The 24,563-nt window shown below is 36.7% G+C and overlaps 1 protein-coding gene across 1 annotated transcript in view; it reads right to left on the bottom strand.

Moving 5' to 3' along the window:
• The window catches only part of PDE11A (phosphodiesterase 11A), a 191,541-nt gene extending 168,948 nt beyond the window's left edge, over positions 1-22,593 (bottom strand). Inside the window, exons 1-3 of the mRNA XM_008585781.1 lie at positions 22,506-22,593; positions 20,487-20,554; positions 19,450-19,542 (exon numbers count right to left, since the gene is read on the bottom strand). Of these exons, the coding sequence (XP_008584003.1) occupies positions 19,450-19,500 (51 nt within the window). The 5' untranslated portion in view covers positions 19,501-19,542; positions 20,487-20,554; positions 22,506-22,593. The remainder of the gene's footprint in view (positions 1-19,449; positions 19,543-20,486; positions 20,555-22,505) is intronic.
• Positions 22,594-24,563: the final 1,970 nt, after the last annotated feature.

The raw sequence follows: 24,563 nt of genomic DNA, 5'->3' as shown, positions 1-24,563 counted from the left end.
TCAGGTACCTCCAAAGCCCCAAGCCCATTGCCAGGACCTGCATGGACTTCTTCCCCAGATTTGGCCTCCTCTGAATGCACGTCTGTATGGGGGCTGTTAGTAGCACTGTGGACAATTTGGAACGTTCAGGCTACAAGGCTCATATATAAGTACAAACCTGGCACACTCAGAGTGGGGACTGGGGAGAAGGGAGGTGGGTAACTGCAATCTCTTCTAAATGGCTTGGTTCCAACCAGTTGGATCCGGGTGTGATTTACCACCTTTTGAAAGCAACATCCCTGTACTGCCCCCTGTATTGAAGCACTGTCAAGATACTGAGCACTGCACCTAAAGTGAACGCCAGTTTCTCATTTGGCTGATTGTAAACCTGGGTGTTTCACACACCTGGGTTTCACAAATGAGAGAAGCTGGCAGGTTAGGACATGGCTATTCCACTACAGAAGGCTGTTCTCTTTCTCACACTGTGGAGTAATTGACCTGAGTCAACTAATTTAGACTCAGCGCTTGATTCGGACAGGACAGAATTAAGGATTGGGCTGCTGAAGCTCAACACAGACCCTGGCTGTTACTCCTGGAACCTGTACTGTAAAGAAACAAGCATTAGGGTTGGAAGGAACAGTTTTCTTACTAAGTTAGTTATTTTCTGTGAAGGAAAAGAGGAGTCAGGGGACAATACATTTTCCAACGGTGCTTTATTCAGCCTGAGCTTTTAAATCAATGGGATCTTCTTCGTTATTTGTCCCTTAATCACTGTCATCACAGTCTTATAAACCAGAAGCATGCTCCCTGATGCAGACAGCAGGCCCTTTATGTTGGTGCTCTTCCCACTTTCATCTGCCAGCCAAGGATTCCAGTGAGAAATGTAGTCCTGCAATTGATAAATCGTTCCCCCAAAGACACCTTGCAGCACAATTTGCACAAGATGGCCCTCTGAAACAGACGGAACTGAGCTTTGAATCCCGGCTCTGCTACTAGATGTGCAACACAAGCCACAAAAACTCCTCTCAGCAAGTTCCCAACCTTTGTGAGCCTCAGTTTGCTCATCTGTCAAAAGGGAATGATATTGTCTACTCCATACTGTTTTGGTGGAGGTTCAATGAAATATAAACATAAAGTATGTAATAGATTACCTGACACATGATAAGCATTCAATGAATATAACATTTTAAAAAGCACCAAGAGTTGTTACTCTAAATTCCTTGTCTGTCATTTCAAAGACTTCCTGTTCTGTTGGATCTAGCACTTGAGAGTTATTATTTTCCTTTGGTGGTGATGTACTTTCTTGATTTTTCATATTTCTGGTATCTTTCCTTTGGTGTTTCGTCATTGTGATCAGGGGTATCACAGCCTACTTGTTTCACCTTGATGTTTGTCTTGGATCCTGAAGGGACTGCCACTTCTGGTCAGCAGGAACTAGCCTGGGCTGGGCTTCCCACTGTGCCTGCCTGTTCTGGGACAGCTGGCTCAGTGTGTGGAGGTCCCAAGGCTCTTAAGTCTCTCCCAGTGGTGGGGGACCAGCCTGGGCTGGAAGTCCCACACTGCCTGCCTTCAAGAAAACTCAGTTAGACAACACGATGAAATGAAAAACTAGATCTGACAGAAGAAATGTACAAAGAAATCAATGCCTTGAAAAAGAATGTAACTGAGCTTGTGGGGCTGAAGGATTCATTCAACAAAATAAAAAACACAACAGAGAGTTTAACCAGCAGACTTGAACAAGCAGAAGAGAGAATTTCTGACCTTGAAGATGGGCTGTTTGAATTAACACAGGCAGAATAGAAAAAAGAATCAAAAAAATTGCAGAAAATCTAAGAGAGACTACAGACAACCTTAAGTGCTCAAATATCCAAATCATGGGTATTCCAGAAGGGGAGGAATGAAGAAAATGGCATTGAAATCATATTTGATGAAATAGTAGCAGAAAATTTCCCAAGTATAGCGAAAGTCACAGATCTCCAGACTCAGGAAGCCCAAAGATCTCCAAACACATTCAACCCAAAAAGATCTTCTCCAAGACATTTGATAATCAAAATGGCAAAACTGAAAGACAAAGAGATAATCTTAAAAGCTGCAAGAGAGAAGCAGCAAGTCACCTACAAGGGAGCCCCAATTAGAATAACCTCAGACTTTTTATCAGAAACCCTAAAGGCAGAAAAGAATGGGATGATATATTCAAAACACTAAAGGACAAAGAATTCTTGCCAGCCAAGAATACTTTACCCAGCAAGGCTATCCTTCCAAAATGAAGGACAAATAGTATATTTCTCAGACAAACAAAAACTGTGGGAGTTCACTACCACATGACCAGCCCTACAAGACATATTCAAGGAAGTACTGGGCTTGATACCACAAAAACAACCATCACTGCCATGAATACTCAAGAAAGAACAATACCTACCAGCAAACAAAAACACTAACAAAAGAGAAAATAAAAGAGTTTATCTATCACTCCAAGAAACCAACAAATACAGAATACAGACAGAAAATTAGAAAGAAAGGAACAAAAGGTACTTAAGACATCTAAACAAAAATTAGCAAAGTGCTAGGAGTAAATCAACACCTTTCAGTAATAACTGTAAATGTAATGGGATTAAATTCCCCATTCAAAAGACACAGACTGACTGACTGGATTAAAAAGATGGACCCAACGATACGCTGTCTTCAAGAGACTCACTTGACCTGTAAAGACAAACATAGACTAAGAGTGAAAGGATGGAAAAAGATATACCATGGATATAGAAATGAAAAACGAGCTGAAGTAGCTATTCTTATATCAGATAAAATAGATATTAAAGCAAAAACCATAAAAAGAGATAAGGCCACTATATAATGATAAAAGTATCTATACATCAGGAAGACATAACAATCATAAATATATATGCACCCAATGTCAGAGCAGCCAGATTTACACAGCAAACACTATTAGATCAAAAGAAAGAGATAGACACTAATACCATAATAGTGGGGGACCTGAACACCCCACTCTCATCTTTGGACAGAGAGAAACACAAGATCTAAACAATAGTTTAGACCTATTAGACTTGGCAGATATCTCCAGAACATTCCATCCAACAACTTCAGAATATTCATTCTTCTCATCAGCACATGGAACATTCTCCAGGATAGAGCACATGTTAGGTCACACATCAAGTCTGAACAAATTCAAAAAAGTTGGAATTATTCCATGTACTTTTTCTGATCACAATGGATTAAAATTAGAAATTAATAATAAGTGAAACTCTGGAAACTATAAAAACACATGGAAATTAAACAACATTCTACTAAATGATACATGGGTCCAAGAAGAAATTCAACAGGAAATCAAAAAATTTCTTGAAACTAATGAAAATAATGGCACATCATACCAAAACCTGTGGGGTACTGCAAAAGCAGTATTAAGGGGAAAATTTATTGCATTAAATGCTTACTTCAGAAGAATGGAAAGATGACAAATAAACAACCTAACACTTCACCTTAAAGATCTAGAACAACAAGAACAATCCAAACCTAAAGTTAGTAGATGGAAAGAAATAATTAAGATCAGAGCAGAATTAAGTGAGATAGAACCCCCCCCAAAAGATCAAAGAAACAAAAGTTGGTTTTTTGAAAAGTTAAATAAAATCAACAAAACTTTAGCAAGATTAACTAAGGAAAGAAGAGAGAAAACTCAAATAACAAAAACTAGAAATGAAAAAGGTAATATTACAACTGACAGTTCAGAAATACAAAGAATCATTAGAGACAACTATAAACAACTATATGCCAACAAACTTGAAAATCTGGAAGAAATGGATAAATTACTGGATGCATACAAACTACCAAAACCGAGCCAAGAAGATGTAGAAAATCTGAACAGAACAATAACAATAAAAGAGATTGAAGCTGTTATCAGAAGGCTCCCAACAAAGAAAAGCGCAGGACTGGATGGGTTCACTGCAGAGTTCTACCAAACCTTCAGAGAGGAACTGATACCAATTCTCTACAAACTGTTCCAAAAGATTGAAACAGATGCCGTTCTCTCAAACTCATTCTATGAGGCAAATATCACCCTGATACCAAAACCAGACAAAGATGCATCAAAATAGAAAACCACAGGTCAATACCATTGATGAATATAGATGCAAAAATCTTCAATAAAATACTAGCTAACAGAATACAGCAACACATACACAAAATTATACATCATGATCAAGTGGGATTCATCCCAGCGATGCAAGGTTGGTTCAACATACACAAATCAATAAAGATGATACACAACATCAATTAAAGCAAAGACAAAAACCATATGATCATCTCTATAGAGGCTGAAAAAGAATTCAACAAAATTCAACACTCTTTCAAGATAAAGACTGTTTACAAGTTAGGCATAGACGGAAAGTATCTCAACATAATTAAAGCTGTATATGATAAGCCCACCACCAATATCATCCCAAATGGGGAAAAGCTAAAAGCTTTTCCCTTAAAAACAGGAACTAGACAAGGATGCCCATTCTTACCATTCCTATTCAACATAGTGTTGGAAGTACCAGCCAGAGCAATCAGAGAAGAGAAGGAAATAAAGGGCATACAGACTGGAAAGGATGAAATCAAGCTGTTTGCAGATGATATGATCCTATATATTGAACAGCCTAAAGCCTCCATAAAAAATCTCCTAGAGTTGATAAATGATTTCAGCAAAGTTGCAGGATACAAAATCAACACACAAAAATCAGTAGCATTTCTATACTCCGACAGTGAACATGCAGAAAAAAGAAATCAAGAAAGCTAGCCCATTTACAGTAGCCACCAAAAAAAATAAAATACTTAGCAATAAAGCTGACCAAGGATGCAAAAAATCTCTACAAAGAGAACTACAAACCACTATTGAGAGAAATTAAAGAGGACACAAGAAGATGGAAAGATATCCCTTGCTTTTGGATTGGAGGAAGTAACATTGTGAAAATGTCCATACTACCCAAAGTGATCTACAGATTCAATGCAATCCCTGTCAAAATCCCAGTGACATTTTTCTGTGAGATGGAAAAAGCTATCCAGACATTTATATGGAACAACAAAAGACCATGCATAGCCAAAGCAATCCTGAGCAAAATAAATAAATAAATAAATAAATAAATAAATAAATAAATAAAGCTGGAGGCATAACACTACCTGACTTTAAACTATATTACAAAGTTATAATAACCAAAACAGCATGGTTCTGGCATAAAAATAGACACACGTATCAATGGAATAGAATAGAGAACCCAGAAATCAATCCTTATGCCTACAGCCATCTGATCTTTGACAAATGCAGCAAATCTACATACTGGGGAAGAGACTGACTTTTCAACAAGTAGTCCTGGGAAAAGTAGATACGCATATGTAGGAGAATGAAACCTATCACCATATACCAAAATCAACTCAAAATGGATTAAATAATTAAATATACATCCTGAAACAATAAAACTCCTTAAAGAAAACAGGGGAAACACTCCAGGAAGTAGGAGTGAGTACAGACTTCATGAATAGGACCCAAAAAAGCATAGGCAACTATAGGAAAATTAAACAAATGGGATTATATCAAACTAAAAAACTTCTGCACAGCAAAAGAAACAATCAACAGAGTAAAAAGACAACCAACAGAGTGGGAGAAAATATTTGCAAAATATACATCTGAGAAAGGATTAATATCCAGAATATATAAGGAACTCAAACAACTTTACAGCAAAAAACAAATATCTAATTAAAAAATGGGCAAAAGAGCTGAATAGGCATTTCTCAAAGGAAGGTATGTGAATGGCCAACAGACACATGAAAAAATGTTCAACCTCACTCAGCATCCAGGAAATGCAAATCAAGACCACTTTAAGATACCATCTCATCCCTGTTAGGATGGCTAATATCCAAAAGACTGAGAATGATAAATGCTGTGAGGTTGTGGAGAAAAAGGAATCCTCCTGCACTCTTGGTGGGACTGCAAAATGGTGCAGCCTTTATGGAAAATGGTTTAGAGGTTCCTCAAACAATTACAGATAGATCCACCATATGACCCAGCTATTCCACTGCTGGGAATATACCCAGAGGAATGGAAATCATCATATCGAAGGGATACCTGTACTCCAGTGTTTATTGCAGCTCTATTTACAATAGCCAAGAATTGGAACCAGTCCAAATGTCCATCATCTGATGAGTGGATAAGGAAACTGTGGTGTATCTACACAATGGAATACTACTCTGCTATAAAAAAGAATGAAATACTACCATTTGCAGCAACATGGATGGACTTAGAGAAAATTATATCAAGTGAAACAAGTCAGGCACAGAAAGAGAAATACCACATGTTCTCACTTATTTGTGCACTTATTTGTGGGAGCTAAAAATAAATAAATAAATAAATACATACATACATACATACATACATACATACATACATACACAAACAAATCAAGGGTTGAGGGGAAGAAGACAGGTACAGTATGAAAACGGGGGAAAAAAATAACTTCATGAGAGGAAACCTGACAAACACTACCTCATCCAGGTGATCAAGGTTAACACCAACAGTGACGTCATTGTGATAGTGTGTGCCCTTGAAGCGATGTGATGAGAACGGCACTTCAAGTCTGTGGTCTTCCTCCTCAAACCCATAACCTCAGTTTAATCATGAGGAAAACATCTGACAAATCTCAGCAGAGGGACATTCGACAATACCTAACCAGTATGCCTTGACCGTATTCCTCAAAACTGTCGAGGTCATCAAAAGAGGAATGTGTAAAATGTATAAAAAACTATCACAGCCAAGAGGAGTCTACGGAGGCATGATGACTAAATGTAATAGAGTATCCTGGAACGAAAAAAAGAATATTAGGTAAAGACTAAAAAAATGTGAATAAAGTATGGACTCTAGTTAACAATAATATAGCAATATTGGTTCATTAATTGTAACAAAGGTACCATATTAATGTAAGATGTTAATAATAGGGGAAACTGGGTGTGGGGTATATGGGAACTCTTTGTACTATCTTCCCAATTTTTCTGTAATCTGTTCTAAAATATAATTTGTTTTTTTTTTTAAATGATATCCAGTTGATTCTTGGTGTAGGTTCTCCCACTTTCCACAAAATACCTAAAACAAAACCCAGAAACCATCACTAAAACTGAAACCTACTACTAGAATGTGAAAAGAATTTTCACCAATTGTAAGGAAGATGCAGCTGGATGGAGAAAAATAACTGGTAGCTTGACCATGTTTCACTCCCTGAAATAAAGCAGTCCTTCTGGCTTGAAAGAAGACAGGAAGACATTGTTCCTAAAGTGGTCCCAGAAGAGCACTGTTCCTTTCACTACTGTCTGGGCTTTCACTCAGAGACTCAGGATCTGTACTAATCAGAAAATTAATCAGCTCACCTTCTACTGAACGGCAGCTGTTTGTGAAGTATTAGCTTTCACCTTTGGGGAGAGAGTCACTGCAAATAAAACACCATACGAGGGTGCGGGTAGGGGGTGTTATAAATAGCTATTGACATTTTATGAACTCTGTACCAAAGATTTACTTGCATTATTTCATTTCGTCCTCATAACAATTCCACAAGGTTGAGAAGTGAGAACAATGAAGCACAGAGCAATTAAGTGACTTGCCCAGAGACGCGCAGGTAGAAAGTAGCAGAGCTGGAATTAAAATCCTAACAGTGTAATTTTAAAGCCCGCACTCTTAACTACTCCAATGTACTTCATAAAAATCCTAGTAGCAGTGTATGCTGGAAGTGAGATTCTTGATATACTTTAATTGCAGTCTTTGCTTGTAATATATTGTACTTGATTTATTTGACAAATATTTCCTGTATGTCTACTGTATGGTCTGCTGGCACTGGGGACACAATGGTGAACCAGACACATAGACACATCCCTACACATAAGAGATTCAAAATCCACCAGGACCCAAATGGGGGAAGAATACACCATTTCAGCCCAGCAGAACCAAACTAGATCTGTGCCTACAGGCTGGATGCTTTGAATCAGCCTGGGCACTAAATACTATATCTACTATAAACACTGTATTTTGTATATCTACTCAATAGTACATAAGTGGACAGTGAGAGAGGATCAAGGACCATCACAAAGCTTTGGCAGTCATAAACACTGCAGTCCAAGGGGGAAGAAAACAACATCCTGAAAACTCAGAAAGAATGTATATATAGATAAGGGTTCCATGCAAGGGCCGTTACCTTTTAGAACTCTTATGCCTAGCATCTTCTTGAGACACTAGAAGAAAGAGCCTCACTGAAACTGAAGCAGAAAACCATAGATGCAAAATAGGTTTGGATGAAATTTATAAAGCAAACAAACAAAAGAATGAGATAACAAAGCTCAACTGTCACTTTCTCAGGGAAGCCTCTTCTGAATGTACCCACATAGCCTCCTATTTCTAGTCACTACTTATTAAAACATCCTGCTGCATTTTCTTAATGACATGTTATTATGAATTTATCTTGCTAATTTATTTGTTTACTTATCTACAGCCTGTCCTTTCACACTAGAATATAAGGTTCATGAGAATATAAGTATTATTTGCTTTTTAACTGCTGAATTTTCAGCACCTAGAACAGTGTGTATCACAAAGTAGAAGCTCAACAAATATATATTGTGAATGAATACATAGACAACAACATGCAAATGGAAATGGGTTAGCATGCAGGAGACTTTCAAGAGAATCCAAATTATAATAATATAATTTAAACTCTCACTGGAGTTAATAACCATCCTTTTTAATGTAAGAGCTCAGGATCACTAAATCAGTGAAAAAGGCTAGACAGGCCAGAAATGAATTGACACTTATACAGTCATTTGTTTTTCAACAAAGGTGCCAAAGTGATCCAATGGAGAAAGAACTTTTCAATAAATGGTACACATAAAAAAAACCCTCGACAGCTATCTATCATATACAAAAATTATTGAGATGGATCACAGAGCTACATCTAAAAGTTAAAACCAAAAAGCTTTCAGAGGAAAACAAAGGAGAATATATTCTTGATTTGTGGGTAGGCAAAAGTTTCTTAGATCTCAGAAAGCAATAAATTTAAATTAAATTTTAAAATTGACAAATTAGCCTTCATCAAACTAAAAATGTCTGCTCATCAAACAAACGACACCATTAGGAAAGTGAATAAGTAAGCAGCAGATTGGGAGATAATACCCACAATACAAATATCTGACCAGTGAATTCCTACCACTCAAGAATAAAAAGAAAAGCAATCCAATTAAAAGTGGGCAAAAAAAGTTGGACAGCTCACAAAAGAAGATATAAGAATGGCAAATAAGCACATGGAAAAGTGTACAATATTTTTAGTCAGGAGGGAAATGAAAATTAAAACCACAATAAAATACCATTACACACCTACCAGAATGACTAAAATTAAAAACAATGATGGCAGCAAATATTGGTGAGACTGGAACAACTAAAACTTTCATAGTTATTTGGTAAGAATGTACAATGGTACAAACACTTTGGAAACAAATATTTCTGGCATTTCTGATAGAATTAAATATACACTGACGTTTTGACTCTTTAATATAGATATTAATATAAAATAATTAATATCTAATATTAATGTCTAATATCTCTCACCCAAGAGAGATAAAAGCATATGTTTACAAAAATACCTGTACTAAAATGTTCATAGCAGCTTTATTCGTATAGACCCAAATGGTAAACAACCAAGGTATTGATTAATAGAGAGTGGACAAACTATGGTATAATCTCACAATGGAATACTATTCAGCAATTAAAAGAAACAAACTTATATAACCAACATTGATGAACCTCAAATGCATTACAGTGGTTGAAAGAAGTCTTACACACAAGAGTACACACTGTATAGTTTATATAAAATTCTAGAACAGATAAAACTAATCTATGGCAAAAAAAATAATCACAACAGTGGTTGTCTCTGGGGGTGTTGGTGGGTGTCTCTGGAAAAGCATGAAGGAACTTTCTGGAGTGACTATATATCAAGATATATTTCCTACTGAGTAATAACAAAATTGTTGTTTTATGTTAACCAGTTTTGGGGCTGTTTGATAGGTGAGATCAGATTACAAAAACAGAAAGATTATGTCTGAACAAGTGTTATAAATACAGGTATATTAATACTTAAAAATATAAGTAATATTTCTTGAAAAGGCACCCGTATTGTATGAATGTAAAAATTTGCTAGTGATAATGTAATTAAAAATCTACAATACATGAACAAAACTAGGAAACTATAGGATAAGTGCATACTGAACTCATTTTCTTATATAGTAGGGAGTTTAAAGATACTGGTTCATCTTTGTCTTTATTAACTAGAAAAATACTGGTTAACGAATGCTTTGTAAGAAAAAAAGCAGGATAAATATTTTTTTTTTTACTGAAGCAGTAAAAAAAATCAAATATAGTCTATAGAGTAAAATTCAGAAAAGGCAAAGCATAAAAAAATAAAACTTCAGAAAGAATAAGGTAATAGATATAAAGCCAAATCCCTCATTAAAAATAGTCTCAGATTAAAAATTAAATTCAAATGTATGTAGTTTACAAGAAATATGTCTAAAACAAAATGACCCAGAAATAATAAAAATAAAAAGATGAGTAGGGAATTAATGGTTTAAAGGTACATCCTTAGAGAGGACTTACCTAAAATCCCAGTTGTGGTTATGTTACCTGTTAGATGATTTTATGGTATCTTTAAGTTTTTCCTCATAGAATTCATCAAAATTGTTATATTTTGATTTACATGATTTTTTTGGTCTACCTGCATAATCTAAGCTCTGTAGGTACAGAGATCAAGTCTGTTTTGCTCACTGCTTTGTCTCCAGTGCCCAGCACAATGCTTAGAAATAGGAAAATATTCATCAAATGAACATATTCTAAAAAATAAGTAAAATAAAAGAGAAAGCACAAATGACAACATTAATTTGAAACTAAGTAGATTTCAAGGTAAAAAGCAATCAGATGAAACAAAGGAATAATTTTAAAATTTGTAAAAGAAACAATTCATAGGCATGAATCTGTATTTGCAAATAATATGGAATAAAAAATGTATAAAGCAAGAAATATTACAATTCAAGGAGAGAGATTGGCGATGATAGGCTAAAAATATGTTCGATTTCCTTCCTGTCAAAATATCATAAAATCACAAAAAAGTTAATATCTAATGCATTCATATCAGCCATGGAAAATAAAAAGAACCAACCAGAAATTTCCACTTTCAGATAGGATGGAAAAGATCTCAAAAGATTGTCACTGTCTTCATAGCAAAAGAAAAAAGAGAAAGTAAAAATCATACTTCATATTAAAGCTTTCAAAGAGAGAGTGGTGGACAAAGAGAAGTCTAAATGAACTAAATTCCAGTCAGAAGAAGCCTTTTATAGACAAGTAATGAGCAGTGACTGCAGAGAGATTGTGGAAAGGAAGAAAACTAGCCAAGTTTTTAATGACAGCATAAGCTGGGGTGACAAATTGGTATCCGGAAGAGTCACAAATTCAAATATGAATCTCTCAGCTTGAAAATTCTCTGCCACAGGAATTTTGCTGTGAAAGTGGTGATGAGTGCAGAGCTAGAAAACAGAAATCTTTCATTCTTGCCCTTTAGTGAGGTTCTAGGTCCCGCTGGAGTTGAATCTGGAAGTGAACTGAAATGAACTCAAACTGCAATTCAGTCTCCTCCCAGCTCAAATCTTGATTGTGAACAGTCACTTGTTGCAGCCTGGGTAGTTGGGGTTGGGTTGAAGGGCTAAGAGAGATCTTCATAATCTTCTTTGATATCAGAAATGAACTGAAACTAATAAAAACTCCAAACTATCTTCAGCTAAACACCAGAGATGGTCTAATTTGAATAATCAGCCTTCCACTCTAGCTGCCTGACATAAAAAGAAAATCACATAGTTTATCTATGAGAAACAGAAAACAACAGAAAATATTATTTAGCTCAAACATATCTTGTAAGAATATTATCTACTTTTGTCCTCTATACAAGATGTTCGTATGCAATAAATATTTATGAAGATGTGAAGAAGCAGGAAAATGTGACCTACGATCAAGAGAAGAAATAATCAAAAGAGGCAGACCTACAGATGCCCTTGATGTTGGAATTAAAGGTCAGGGATGTAAAATAACTATTGTAAAAAATTATACATTAAAAATTTAGAGGAAAATGAGAACATAGTAACAGTTGAGAAGTTTCTGCAGAGAAATGAAACCTTAAAGAACCAAGTCAAAATTTCTCGAACTGAAAAATACAATATCAATACAATATAATAAAATAAAATATCAGAAATGTATGGGCTTTATAGAAAACTACACAGAGAGGAGAAACCAGTCAGTGAACTCTAAGACAGCTCAATAGAAAATACCCAAGCTGAAGAATGAAGGAAAAAATACTTTTAAAATTATACAGTCTCAGAGACCTATGGGCCAATATCATGAGTCAACATATATGTAACTGGTCCCAGAAAGAGACAGAGAATAGGGAAAACTAAATATGTGAAACGATATTAGCCAAGTATTTTCTGAAACCAATGAAAGTTATCAACTCTTTGATCCAACAAACTCAGTGAACCTCAAGCAGAAGACACAGAGAAAAACACATTAGGCATATCATAACCAAATGATTAAAAAACAAAGACAAAAACAAAATGTAAAAAGCACTAAGGAAAAAAAGATACACTATACTTAGAGAAATAACAAGAATGATGGAAGATTTGTCTTTAGTAACAGTGGAAATCAAAGGACAGTGATATCTCAAAAGATCTGAAAGAAAGAAAAAATTGTCGACCCAAATGATTAGATAGTTAGCTCTAACTGGTAGGTTACCACTGATTTTGATTTCTTCTAAATACTTTTTACATTTTCTGTAACAATAATGCATTGCTTTTATAGCTTAAAAACATTTTTAAAAAAGAAAAAAGTAAAAAAGTACATATGGGTTAAACTTAGTATAGAAGAATGATCAGAAAACAATTTTACTAATCTTTATCTATGTATCAGATAGCTAAATAACTAGTTCTGTGTTTTTACTACTCTTCGTAAAATATTTATATCTGAAGACCAACTAATGCAACAGAGTTTTTATGTGACAATAGCCCTTTTGTAAAGAGATTAAAATGAAGGAAAGATCGTATTTGTTGGGGCAGATGAGGAAACATTAACGAAAGAGGTAAAATTTGAGGTTTGTTAGAAGGTACTTTAAGCAAACAGAGAAAAGACCCAGAATGGGAATTTCAGGGTATTTTTGAGAAACACAAATTAATCCAGATATTTTCCTAGAGGGTTGAAGTGAGAGTTAAGGTAAAAAGAAGATTGATATCAATAGTGGAGAATCCTGGGCCGGCCCTGTGGCACACTCGGGAGAGTGCGGCGCTGGGAGCGCAGCGACGCTCCCGCCGCGGGTTCGGATCCTATATAGGAATGGCCGGTGTGCTCACTGGCTGAGCGCAGTGCGGGCAACACCACACCAAGGGTTGCGATCCCCTTACCGGTCACAAAAAAGACAAAAAAAAAAAAAAAAAGGGGAGAATCCTAAAAGCTCTAATTTGTAGGCAATGGGAAAAGGAGTGTTTACCTAATCTAACATGTTTTTGGTAAAAAATAATTTACAAATGGGAACAATTCCATGTCTGCTAGAGTGTTGTATTTGGCTTTGTAATTAATGGCATGTTTCCATTGTACCTGAAAATAAACACAGGTCTTCCAAGGGCTGACATTTAGCATTTGGCCAATCACTGGATTATTGTCTGACAGTAATTTGGTCTGAAAGAAATCATTCTGGTAGATAACGAGATGTTTAAAATGGAGCACTTTCTGTCTGAGTTGATAGCTGAGAATAACGGGTACTACATTCTAAAGAGAAATGCCGGGCCATCTATGCAGGACTTGGAAAGAAGATGCCTGAACTTGTTCTGCCACCTCCAAGTTCAGGTACTCATTGCTCATTTCTGCACTGCGGGAGAAAAGGGTGACAGTTCATGAGAGTCCTATATTGAGGATTTCTGAGAGCTCCTTGAGGCTTCTTTCTAGAGAACTAATATGTATTTCCCCCGAATGTGGTGTGGGAACAGAGACTGGTATCTGATTCATGTCCAAAATTCTAAAGGTTAGTGGGCAGAAGGGGGAGAGCTCTGTTGACGGGACCAGCATTTGCATGATCTAATGGGTGAAAACACGTGAGTTTTCCCATGGGCCAAATGGACCCTCGAAAAATAACCAAGTTTAAAAGGACTGTAACCATGGAAACAACCCAAATGTCCACTGATGGATGGATGGAGACACAAAATTGGTACATACTTGAAGTGGAATATTATTCAGTCTTGTAAAGGAAGGAAATTCTAACACATGCTACAACATGGGTGAACCTTGAAGACATTATGCTAAGTGAAATAAGCTAGCCACAAAAGGACAAATACTGTATGATTTCAATTATGAGCTATTTAGAGTAATCCAATACGTAGGCAAAGTAAGGTGGTGGTTGCCATGGCCTGGGAGGGAAGGAGAATGGGGAGTTAGTGTTTAATGGGTACAGTTTCTGTTTGGCAAGATGAAAGAATTCTTGAGATGGGTGGTGGTGATGGTTGCATGACAATGTGAATGTACTTACTTATTGTCACTGAATGGTGCCCTTAAAAATGGTTAATGCGGTAAACTTCCTGTTGTGTTTATTTTACCACAATTAAAAAGGCAAAACATAAAGGACCCTGACCAAGAGGACTGCTTGAAGGAGTGAGTTGACCCCCACAGAGGGAGCATCAGGATGGGCCACTGGAAGCCAGGGACAGAGAGGGGACTGTAAACTGTTGGTCAGGAGAGGCAAACCCACATGGGCACTTGCCAGCAGGAGATTCCCAGCCACAGAGTGCACTGAAGGATTTATGCAAGCAACTCATGATAAAAAGAGAAAGTTGGTGTTTGACACGGAGGGCTCTGCAACCAGGCTTGGACAGCACCTATCACGCAAGCATTTGTCCTTCCATCCTACCTCCCTCTTGCCCCCTGTACCTGTGAAGAGTGAAGAAGCCCACTGTGACCTCTCCCGACCACGGGCTTCTAACTGTGAGGAAGAGGAAAAGCTCAGAGGTGACTTAACACCCCAGGGTGTGAGGAGAGCTGTGGAATCTACCAGAGACTTCATCCAGGAATGAGGTAGAGTGAGTAGGTTTAAAGGAAGAGGGGTGAGAAAGAATGAAGGGCCTTCTGCTTGCATCTTATGAGTCTAGCTCTTTCTATCACCAGTTAGAGAAAATCTCTCCTTGGAGCTTAGGAGATTCCTCATGGGAGAATCATCTCTTTGGCTTCTCTCCTCCTCCCTGAAATTCAGGAAGCCAGATTGGCTCCTTGACCCTCATCTAAGGAAAAGCCCCATCGGACATGGTGTCTGGGAAGAGATCCCTACTCCCATCCCCCCTCCTTCCCCCAAATGAAGACCACTCTGTACCCATGTCCTACAGAGGGGGAAGGGAATATGGAGGTGATGCCACGCCAGTTGTGGCCAGTGGGACTGTCACTAAGAGGGACTTCCAGCTCCTTCACCCCAGCCCACGTGTTTCCCTTTCAGAATGTTGCCACGGCAGACCACAATGATTCTTTGTGGCAGCATTCACTTATTCAGTGCACTTTTACTGAGTACCTATTTTATATAAAACACTGAAAAGAATAAAAGATAAGGTATGATCACACACTTCAAGACACATATGTCCTAGAAGAAGAAAACATACAGACTCACAATTCACTATAATACAGAGCAAAGAGGAACAAATAACCACAGGATTAGAAGGTTTATAGAGAAGATTACATTTAAATCAAACTTTGAATGATGGAACAATTTTGAGAGGAGATGGCATAATTGGAACAGAGAATAACAAAAGTGGAGGGGTCATTAGAGTAAAGATCAGATGGCAGAGAAGCAGGTGGCTGATTTGTAGACTATGAAGTAGTTGAGTGCGTTAAGTAGCACAAAATACTCTGAGAAGAGAAATGAGAGCCTGGGATAGGAAAGAAGTTTGGTATGAGACTTCGAAGGGCCCCAAAGGCCAGAACATTTGTAGTTTGATAGGTAATGGGGGAGTAATATGAGTTCTATGTGTGGATGAGCGATGCAATCTAAAATATGCTTTAGAAGGCTATTGCAATTGCCCAGTCAAGAGGTAATGAAGCCCTTCAGTAGGATGGTTGCTGTGGCAATTGGAAAGGAGGAAATAGATGGGAGAGGTGTTGGGGAGGTGGAATAAATGGGGCTTGGCTCCTGATTGCTTATGCCTTTTTCTCACCCTCTGTTTGACACTTATTACTTCCCTCTTCTGATTATAAAGCTGTGTCAAGTGTCCCTTAACACACAGACTTATATTTCCTGGAAAATTTCTCATCAATATTAGGTAAGGCTTCATTTGCAGTAACTATGAAAGACACCCTAAAGGACAATTCTTGATGTTCGAAATGAGGAAGTAATATTCCACATCTACATTCATATTGTATTTTCTCTGTATTCTGACATTCAGGTAAAGTTTCCCACTTTTATCCTAGGATTTTTACTCTCAGAAAATGTGAACAGACATTAGTATAGCTCTTCTTTCGCTATTGGCTGCTCACGCAGAATGGAAATCAGGATCATTAATGTTACTAAAAATGATAGTAAATTCTTCTCTTTGTTCCATTATTAGCTTTAGGAGCATCTCTGCCATCTAAGAGCCTTACTGTATTAATTTTCTATATTTGGGAAAAGAGATTTTTATGATAGAATCGCATAACTAAGTTATGCAAGACTAAATTATGAGAAATTAAGCAAAGCAGTCATCAAAATAATTCAGTTGATAATTCAACTGTTAACCAAAATCCAAATAATGTATTAGTCACTCTGCTTTTTAAAGGTCAGAAAAGTAGAAAATATTTTGTGTTTATATTTCTATTTTTCACCATGTGTGGATTATGGCTAAAATGAGCTGAGGTTACCAGTGTGTGACAACAGAGAAGGGACTTGCAGTTTGGCAAGTCTTTTTTTAGGGAAGCTTTTCCCTTAGAGATATATAGCCTTTGAAGACCTACTTGGCTGTTTTTGACATGGGAATTTTTATATTTCTTTTTTCGTATTTCTGGTCTTTTTGACAGAAACATATATAATAACACAGGCTGCTGACAAAGGGCATGCTTTGAGTAATAAATATATATATTCATTCAGAAGTAAATGCATATTATAACACAATGTAGATCTCATTCTTGAATTGGGTTTAGTAGCTCTCAACAAGTCTTTTTTGTCTTCATAAAGTCCTGGGATAAGAAGTCCTTCCAGATTACTTGCATATTTCTAGGCTAAGGAGTGCAGTGGATGCCACCTGATCACTAGAGTCAAGAATTTGATACAAAGTGGGGTGGGGGTTGGGTGAGGGTGGGATAGCAACACTAGAATTTTGAGTGGGGATGCCATTCTGGCACGGGCACAAAATAAAGTATGTGGAACACACAAGTCAACACGTATAAATCAACTCCTTGAAAGGATGAGATTGTCATAAGGCTCAGAGTTAGGCCAGAAGTTTGGCAGTGTCAGTAATAATTTTTGAGCCTAAGGACAGAAGGTATGTGAGTTACACAAATATGATGTTGTTCACTATGAACCCAGATAAACTCTTTATGGGTGAGGAGACTGTGGCTACAGGTAGTAGGGCACATTAGCACTTTCTAACTCATGGTAACGGTGGCTGCCCGGGGCAGCAGGAGAGTTAGGAAGTGGCGCCAGTGAGAATGGTGCCTTCGCATGGGGGTAAACAGTCATTCATGCTTTACCAGTTATTCTAGTCTCTCCTAAACAGGATGAGGATACTCCAGGAGGTAGGAGAGGAGAGAGATCACAGTTACCTCTGAGATGTTCTTTGTGTGTGTGATATGTGCATTAATTAAACATAAGTAACATGCCAAAATGAAACAGGGCTTAGATGGGACTGGTGTGTGCTGTGTCCTTTTTATAGTTCCAGGAACTAAGGGCCAATGGGTGAGGCAATGGGGGGAGATTGGAAGCTGAAGACAGCGAAGGTGCACGGCCCAGCATTTGCTGTTCCAAATTCCTGTTTTTTGCTCTTTCTCCCAATTCATGGTGATTTCTCAGTAATAAGCATACTACTACAAATAATAATAAAGGGATTATTGTTATTGCTATAATTTTATTGACTGCTCATTAAAATCTTCACATGAATGATCTCATTTAATTTTCACAATTGAGATGGGTGACATAGCCAAGATGTCATAGTTCTGCACACACTGCTCTAGTAGTGATTCTAATCAGTTAGTTGCATGTTTACAGTTCACCCATTTATTAACTTGCCCTATCGATACTGTTTTTAGTCCTTACTGTAAAGACGTTACATATAAATAAAGCAGGGCTATCTCAGAAGGAGAACCCCCCAAATCCCTGACCTCCATTTTTTCCTTCCTTCTTTTCTTCCCTCCATCTAACAAAAAACCATTCAGTAAGTCCCTCCTCTGTGCTAAGCATCCTGCTAGGCACTGCAAATAAGATTACAAAAAAGACAAAAAATCCTATTCTTCCAGAATTCATGGTCTAGCCAGAAGGGGGAAAAAGGGTATATAGATAGATGACTATAATTTTATGTCTTTTAAATCTCAAATCAGAGTACTGCAGGGACCATTGGTTTGCCTACTTATATTTCCCCTAGGTTTTCTCTTCCTACTAGTATCTGGCTTGGCACACAGAATATTTTGAAGATTGTACATGTATTAGATTATACTGCTCTATATACTGTTATCTTGGTACTGGTATTTTATCTACCCTAATTAATAAACATTTCATAGATATATATAAAATCTTTGGTATTATCTACAGAGCAAAGCTGGAAAAAAAATATGCCTTGGGTCAAAGCAAGCATCTGAGATTCATGGGAGATGAGAATGATTCTCTTAGAACTTAGTGGGTCTGAGAGGAGCCATGGTTGCAGCTATAGGAAACAGGCTGGAGTTCTTGGTGGGGTGGGTGGGAGTGGGTGTGGGGGATGTGGTTGGATAACGACAGGAGCAACTTCCCCCATCTGGGTTACATATTTTCATAGTGAGGTTTTCTCCTATGATAAGAAAAGTTGTGAATCTATAGAATACCTATACATATTCAAATATAAGTTCATAACATATTCTAAATCCGGAAAAATTATGTTTGTATTATCACTACTTAATAAATCTAATATTTAGAATCTATATCTAACCATAAAACATGTATGGATGGGCCTCAAGGGATCTGTGAGCTCCCTGAAATTACATGCCACATTGGTGCATTCGTCTAAAGAGGGTCTCTAGCTTTCATCAAACTTGAACCCATGACCCTCAAATGATTAAGACCCAATAAGTAGATAATTGAAAAGTGAGAAATTAAGCTTCATAACAAGGATGATTTTTTTCTGTCATAAAACTAGGGCTGTTAGAAATGATTGTGACATAAACACTGTACTTACATCAAGAGCCACAGACTGCTTGGCCCAGGACTTCTTCACTTGATCATACATAATTGTGTTGTTGATGCCAAGGCCACAGAAGATGACAAAAGCCTAGGAAAGAGAAACCGCTCTAATTAAAAACTGCAGTAACTCATTGGCAAAACTCTAATATGAAAGCAGACAGTCATCAGGGATGAGTCTGAAAATATAATTTTATTTTACACAGAGGTAGGCCTTGGGGAAATATGCACATTAAAATTCTTAATTACTATTGTCATGTAACAACTTTATAGCTCACATTGCACATGAGGAAAATTATTAATTTAATGTCATTGTGGAGAAACTACTTCATGCATTTAAAAACATACTTACAGTCTGCTTAAATGTGTTCTTAATTTATTTAGGCTGTGAAGTGATTTTAGTATTTCCATTTTATTTAACCAAAAGCAACCTCTTTCAGTAGCTATGCTATAAAATATCCTGGAAAGGAAACTAAGTACGCATAACCATAAGGTAAATGTAAGGGGAAGGAGTATTGATTTAGCCAGTTAAAGAAGCTGTGAGGTATTCTTGGCTAGAGAAAATAATCACAGGGTTTTCATGTTGGCTACTGGTGCAGTCTATGAAGAGGCCCAGTCAAGGGTAACATCTCCAGCTAGAGGGACTAGGGTGAGTGGAAGCTTGTAAATAAAAAAGAGGATGGTGGTACACCTGGCAGAGCCAGCTAGGGGTCTCATGACTCTGAACACACACAAACAAGACAAGGATATGACAACACCACTTTGGAGAGCAGAGAGGGAGATTCATTCCTGTAATAAAATTAGGATGAAAATAGTTGATGATTACAAAATAATCTGATTAGTGGAAAATAGAATCATATCTTATCTAAGCATTTATACATTCTTTAAATCTTCCTTTAAATGTTGTCACACCTTAAATATTATAATACTTGATTAATAATTATTTATCCTTACAAATTTAGGCATGCTGCAACCAGGAGACTATTGGTGACTCAGCTATAGCTCTTGGTTTATAAATTTGTTTATTTTTCTTACCTCAAAAAGTCGTTGATCGGCATCATCAAAAGGTTTCCCATCAAGTCTGTTTAACACTTGAGCCACCCCTGTGAGAAAAGTTTGGGGTATGTGGTCATTTTCAGTACTGGACATTGTGTTACTATTATAGAGTCAGCCACAGCTGGCTCTATGCCTCCTTTAAGTAACCGCAGACACTCAGTTTAAACTCTGGTCTCTCTAATGCCTGGTGACGCCGTGACGATAAATCTGAGGTATACAGCGAGGCAGTCTACCTTCAAGGCTGTGCTATTCAAACTAGTCTCAGTCAAGTCTTGAGTTCTACCAGACATTTAATCTGATCCCTGAAAATGGATTTTAAGGTGATTATGCACAATAACTCTGATATACCGGGCAGACATATATAAATATATATGTGCACATGTATATACACACATACACGTATACACATATGTAATTGAGTATATATGTAACTGAATATATGTATTTTCAATTCCCTGAAGCACAATGCTTGAGAGAGGCAGTATGGTACAGTGGTTAGGAACTTAGGCTCTAGACTTAGATTGACTTGGTTCAAATTTCAACTCCATCATCAGCTGTGTGACCTTGAGAAAGTGACCTAGATTTTTAGTACTGAATTTCCTCATCTGTAAAATGGAGATAAAAACGGTTATGAAGATTAAGTTAGATAATGTTTCAGTGTTTGTAAAGCACTTAGCATATTGCTCCATGTGCAGTAAACATTCAAGAAATGTTAGGGATTACTATAAGCAATAGAAATTAATATGATACAGTTAACCTTGAAAGCAAGGTTAGTTCTGTTGCCTGCTACCAATGGGGTACATGTAATTCTGACCAACTTAATTTATGAGTTCTTACTCTTTCCAAAGTTCACTTCTAGCATTATACCCCATGTTTTAGGGCATGACTTTCAAAACACAAAAGTCTTACTAGAAAAACTCAACAATCTTGAAAATCATGAGCTTATTCCCCCATTTAGTACAAACACAAAACCCTGTAATTCTAAAATATGCTTGTATTTTAAAAACACTTACCTTCTAGCATATGACTTTCCAGGGAGTAAGTCATATGCTAGAAGATATAAAATTTTTTTTCAGAATTCAGGTCTTGACAACACTCACAGAATACCAAACCCTTTGATAAGCAGCAGTACCTTAGAGTTTAACAAGCAATCTTAGGGGGAAACAGAGAGAGGCAAATTGATACGTTAGTTACCGAATGCATTAGTTTCCTTATGTTTCTTAGGGGAAAAAATCGGATTTTCATTGTGTTTCAATAATTTAACTAATGTCTCCATCCCCCATGACTTCTCTACATTAACCATAAATTCTTCTTGCTTGGGCTTTTTTCTTGGGTTTGATAATGGATTTTCATTGTGTTTCAATAATTTAACTAATGTCTCCATCCCTCATGACTTCTCTACATTAACCATAAATTCTTCTTGCTTGGGCTTTTTTCTTGGGTTTGATAATTTCCTGACTGAGTTTTTTGAGGGGAAGGAAAAGGGGCAAAGAGGATGAGAAAAACTGGAAGTGGCTTTGACCAAAATGCCCTTATTCTGGAGAAAGTATGGCCTATTTCAGAAATGTCTAGGCAGAAAGATGCATGTTCAGCATATGTCTAACACTGCATGTTCTTTCTTTGCATTTAAATCAGGTGTAAAAGCATAGATGTAAACAAGTCATTTCTCTCTCTGTCTCTCTCTGTGTCTCTCTATCTATCTCTCTCTGGGCCTCAACTTCCACAAGGCAAGATAAAAGAATTCTATTGGTTGATTTCTGAGACCCACTCCAACTTCAAAATTTATTGGTTCTTAAAGCTTAATAAATATTTTTTCACGTTCTGGTTAATGTCCATTTATTAGGAGTCTGTGTTTATGAGATCATACAAGAGTATGAGACCTAGTTTGATGAGTCCTGGACCTAAAAAGGGGGACACATAAAAAAGACATAGGGGTATTTTAAAGCAAATTTCTGTTTCTTTATACAACAAGTTTGAACTATTTAGAAAATATCTTACCAATTATCTGGTGGTTGCTATTCCAAATAGGGACGCAGAGAACAGATCTTATGTGAAAACCGGATATCTGGTCAGCCTAGGATTTAAGAAAGAAGTTAATTAAAATTAAAACAGAGAACAGATCTTATGTGAAAACCGGATATCTGGTCAGCCTAGGATTTAAGAAAGAAGTTAATTAAAATTAAATACCCACTTCTAATTTGAAGATTACCATTTTTTATAATAGATATTCAAAAATAACTTTTAAAAAGTCATTTCATACATTGCAATCTAGTTTTTAATGTATGTACTCACTTACCTGCCTCTTTTTGCTTATAACATCACAATGAACATCCCAAGGAAATCAAGTCCAAATCAAATGTGAATCAACCAAAACATCCCAAACACTACCTCTCCCAATCCCTGCAGCATAGAGAGCCGGATATAAAACTACCTTGGTTACAACCACACCACCAGACAAGAATTCTGGCAACTATTTCTGCTCTGAGTATTTAAAACATTTTTATTCAACCAATAGTCAATTTTTGTCTTTGATTGGGCACACTTCTCAGTAAAAATGTTTGAGCCTATAATACATTTACTTTTAATACTCTATATTTTTACTGTTACTAAATTATGTATGCTGTAAAATCATATGCAAAAAAAATAGAAATTGGAAAAGATAAGACAAATGTAGCAGTTCAAAGATCTTCATTCTGTACCTGTAGTGGATTGAATTATGTCCCCCCCCGCCAAACTCCCTGAAGCTTGAATTGTTTCCCCCAAGTTTTATGTATTAGAATCTGAACCCCACTGTGACTGTTAAGGGGGGCAATCCTATTATGGTAATTGAAAGGTGGAGTCTTGAAGAGGTGATTGGATTGTAGGACCATGCGGGAGTGAATGGATTAAAAATGGTGGTTAGGGGCATGGTTCTGAGGGCATTAAAAGAAGAGGAGAGTCTGTCCTACTCTCTCTGCTTCCACCATCTTGCAATGTGAGATCCCTGGGTCACTGTCACCACCACCAGATGGACTTTGGACTTCCTGTCCTCAGAAACTGTAAGCAATAAATTTCATTTTTCTTTATAAATCATCCAGTTCAGTGTATTCTGTTATAAGCAACACAAATGGACTAATATAGTGCCCTAACAGATGTCAGAAGGTGACAGACTTAAAACATGAAGGTATAATTATCAGCCTCAAACATCATTCGGTAGCAAGCTCCACTTAATATTAAAAACAATGGTCTATATTTGAAGGATTAGAGAGGAGCTGCTAAGACCAAAAGGGTTTCAGTGAGTTAACATGACCTTGATTTCCAGTTGAGAAAGGTCAACCTGTCATCTTAGTACTATAGGAGAAAAAATGAGATATCAAAGTTTTAGATCATAGCTATTGAGATAAAAAGATACTTTTAAACATTCATGGTAGAGGTTAAGAGCTGCATATTTTCAACATTTGAAATTGGAAGTTAATTTACACAGTTAAATTTTAAATTTGGATATCTTTCTTTTTCTTCTTTGAGAAATTAATTTTCCAAATGTTTTCTATTCATTGTAGTAACATGTTAGTTTCTTTTTTTTTTTTTTTTGAAGATTAACATGCATGTAAAAAGGTGCAAAAATCTTAAGTATATATAGCTTGATGGATTTCCACAAAGTGAAAATACCTATGCAACCATCACGGGGATCAAGAAATAGAATATTGTCCTCCCAGAAGTCACCTTTATGCCCCTTCCTTCCTCCCAAAAGACAGCCACTACATTGACTTCAAGTACCATATACTAGTTTGCTTGTTTTTAACTTTATATAAAAGAAATAATTGAATGTGTATTCTTCTGTGTCTTGCTTATTTTGCATAAATAAGAGATTTACTCATTTTGGTAATTTTCATGGCAGCATCATGTTCCACTGTATGTATATTATAGTGTTAATTCATTCTATTTTTGATGTACATTGGGTTATTTCCAGTTTGAAGTAATCACAAATAAAGCAATTATCAATATTCTTATGCATACATATGTTTTCCAAATAGTTGTACCAATTTACCCTCCAACTAGAAGTGTGTGAGATTTCTA

The sequence above is a fragment of the Galeopterus variegatus genome, unplaced genomic scaffold (genome assembly GCF_000696425.1).
Source record: "Galeopterus variegatus unplaced genomic scaffold, G_variegatus-3.0.2 Scaffold3710, whole genome shotgun sequence".
NCBI lineage: Eukaryota > Metazoa > Chordata > Mammalia > Dermoptera > Cynocephalidae > Galeopterus > Galeopterus variegatus.
Note: the sequence above shows the minus strand (reverse complement) of the source record. Positions and strands in the feature narration are given on the sequence as shown.